This window comes from Pteropus vampyrus, unplaced genomic scaffold (assembly GCF_000151845.1).
Source record: "Pteropus vampyrus isolate Shadow unplaced genomic scaffold, Pvam_2.0 Scaffold71, whole genome shotgun sequence".
In the NCBI taxonomy this organism is placed as follows: Eukaryota; Metazoa; Chordata; class Mammalia; order Chiroptera; family Pteropodidae; genus Pteropus; species Pteropus vampyrus.
Genome location: NW_011888852.1, coordinates 899,955 through 902,012, shown reverse-complemented (window position 1 = coordinate 902,012; position 2,058 = coordinate 899,955). Strand labels below are relative to the sequence as shown.

Here is a 2,058-nt window from a genome sequence, read left to right as displayed (position 1 = left end):
ACTAAAGCTTTTATTTGAACTGACTTAAAGCAATATTTGTAAACATTTGTATACAAACGTTTTGACCTTTTTTGAAGTAGGTCAATATTTAGGGACTCCATCATAGGCAAAAGTTGCTGTGGTAGGTATCTTGTAAAGAGCTTTTTTAATTCTGAGTAATTTAGTAACTGAAGACAGAATTTAATCATTTGACATAAAATTACTCAATCAGATTCTATTTTTTAGAAGACATATAGGTACCAGCTTGACTTACTCTTACTGAATCTTTTAAGAATTTGATAACTTGATTATTTTAGGTTGATGATTCAGTTACACATTTAACCCTTCAGAATTTTGAAAGCTGTACATATATCGAATTTATCGATTAATATCTTAAAATATGGTCATTGGACTTCAAATGGGCTTATCATATCTAAAGCATTTTGCACGGCAAATTAATATCACTCTGTGATTGAAATATAGTGACCTATTTCAAAGTAATATTTAATTCTCTTTTTTAAACTTATTAATTTTGGAGATTTGTTATTGGGATAAAAAATATTTTGTTGGACTCATAGTAAATCAGTATTGACAAACAAGTTCTCTCTTTTGGTCCCTCTGTCCCTCTTCCCCCTACCCTCCACCCCAACCCCACCCCATGGCAGATGGTGCGTGAACAGTACACCACAACCACAGAAGGCACCCACATAGAGAGGCCAGAGAATCAATGTGTCTACAAAATTGGCATTTATGGCTGGAGAAAGCGTTGCCTCTACTTATTTGTTCTTCTTTTACTCATCATTCTCCTTGTGAATTTTGGTCTTACAATTTGGATTCTTAAAGTGATGTGGTTTTCTCCAGTAAGTATTTCTTTTCCTTTCTTTTTTTTTTTTTTTTTGGTGGTAGGCATGTTTTTGTTTTGCTGTGACATCACTTCATCCATATTGAATTGGTAGAAGCTTCCTTTAATGTAATTATTTGTTTCCTGTCTGGATCAGAATTTCAGTAGCAAAATATACATGTAACATTTACTTTTTAAACCTTTTTAAAATAATTTCACTGAGCTGTAGTTTGTTGGTTTTTCTTCGTTTTTATTGTAATTCTTGTCATTAGTCATTATCTTGACATAGTGAGAAAACTGTAATAATCTTGAGTTTATGGTTGATTGAGTTGTGATTATTTAATGATTATTTAATCCATGAATTGGTAAAATTTTAGAAATCATATTTTTCTAACCACATTGACATCTAAATATTTACCATTCAAACGCTACTTTCTCGCTTTTTGGAAAAGTTCCATTCTGATATACACTAAATTCATGTCCACACTTCAACATTTAACAACAGATTTAGTAAAGAAAGTCTCAGTAGTCCTAAGGAATTCATATTTTCCTTTACACATCCTCATGTTTCCAAGATAGCTGAGTAATTTTATATGCTCTGACAATATTTCGTGTACTTTTTAAAAAAAATATTTATTTAATGTACAATGTCTTAATTTTGCAAGACAATGAGAAAAACGCTACAGGTGGGTTAATCACAGGTAGGTTAATCACAGGTAGGTTAATCACAGGTGGGTTAATCTGCTCCTCACATTCATCCTGAAGTTGTGATTTGGGCATGGGCTCTTTTCAAGAACAATAGTTGTACATTCAGTCCGAAATGCCCTCCATGAGTTAGCATCCTTCACTTTAATGCATTTATTTCTTTCCTACCATAGTTCCATAGCAGGTAGACACATTATTTCTTTTGCTGACATAATAAATATTTATATTTTCACATTTTCAAAGAGATAAAATACCAGTCCAATCAAAATGTAACATAAAATGTGTGTTAATATATTTCATATATATTTAATATACATTATTATACATATAAATATTCTGTATAAATACACTTTGGTTGCGGTTTCTTCTTTAAAATTTACAGAAACAATATTTTTACAGCTCCACAATAGTGTTTAGTTCCACTGGACAAGTTTCCTTTATGAAGGTAGCACACCATGTGATATGCATGTTTTGTGCATCACCTACATTTTGTGGTTACATTTAAAATGTTTAATTTAACATTTTTTGGAGAC

At 31.2% G+C, this 2,058-nt stretch overlaps 1 protein-coding gene across 1 annotated transcript in view; it reads left to right on the top strand.

The window, feature by feature from the left end:
• Positions 1–644: 644 nt before the first annotated feature.
• SGCG (sarcoglycan gamma) overlaps positions 645–2,058 on the top strand; it is a 70,185-nt gene continuing 68,771 nt past the window's right edge. The window contains exon 1 of the mRNA XM_011361820.2: positions 645–839. Coding sequence (XP_011360122.1) covers positions 645–839 — 195 coding nt within the window. The remainder of the gene's footprint in view (positions 840–2,058) is intronic.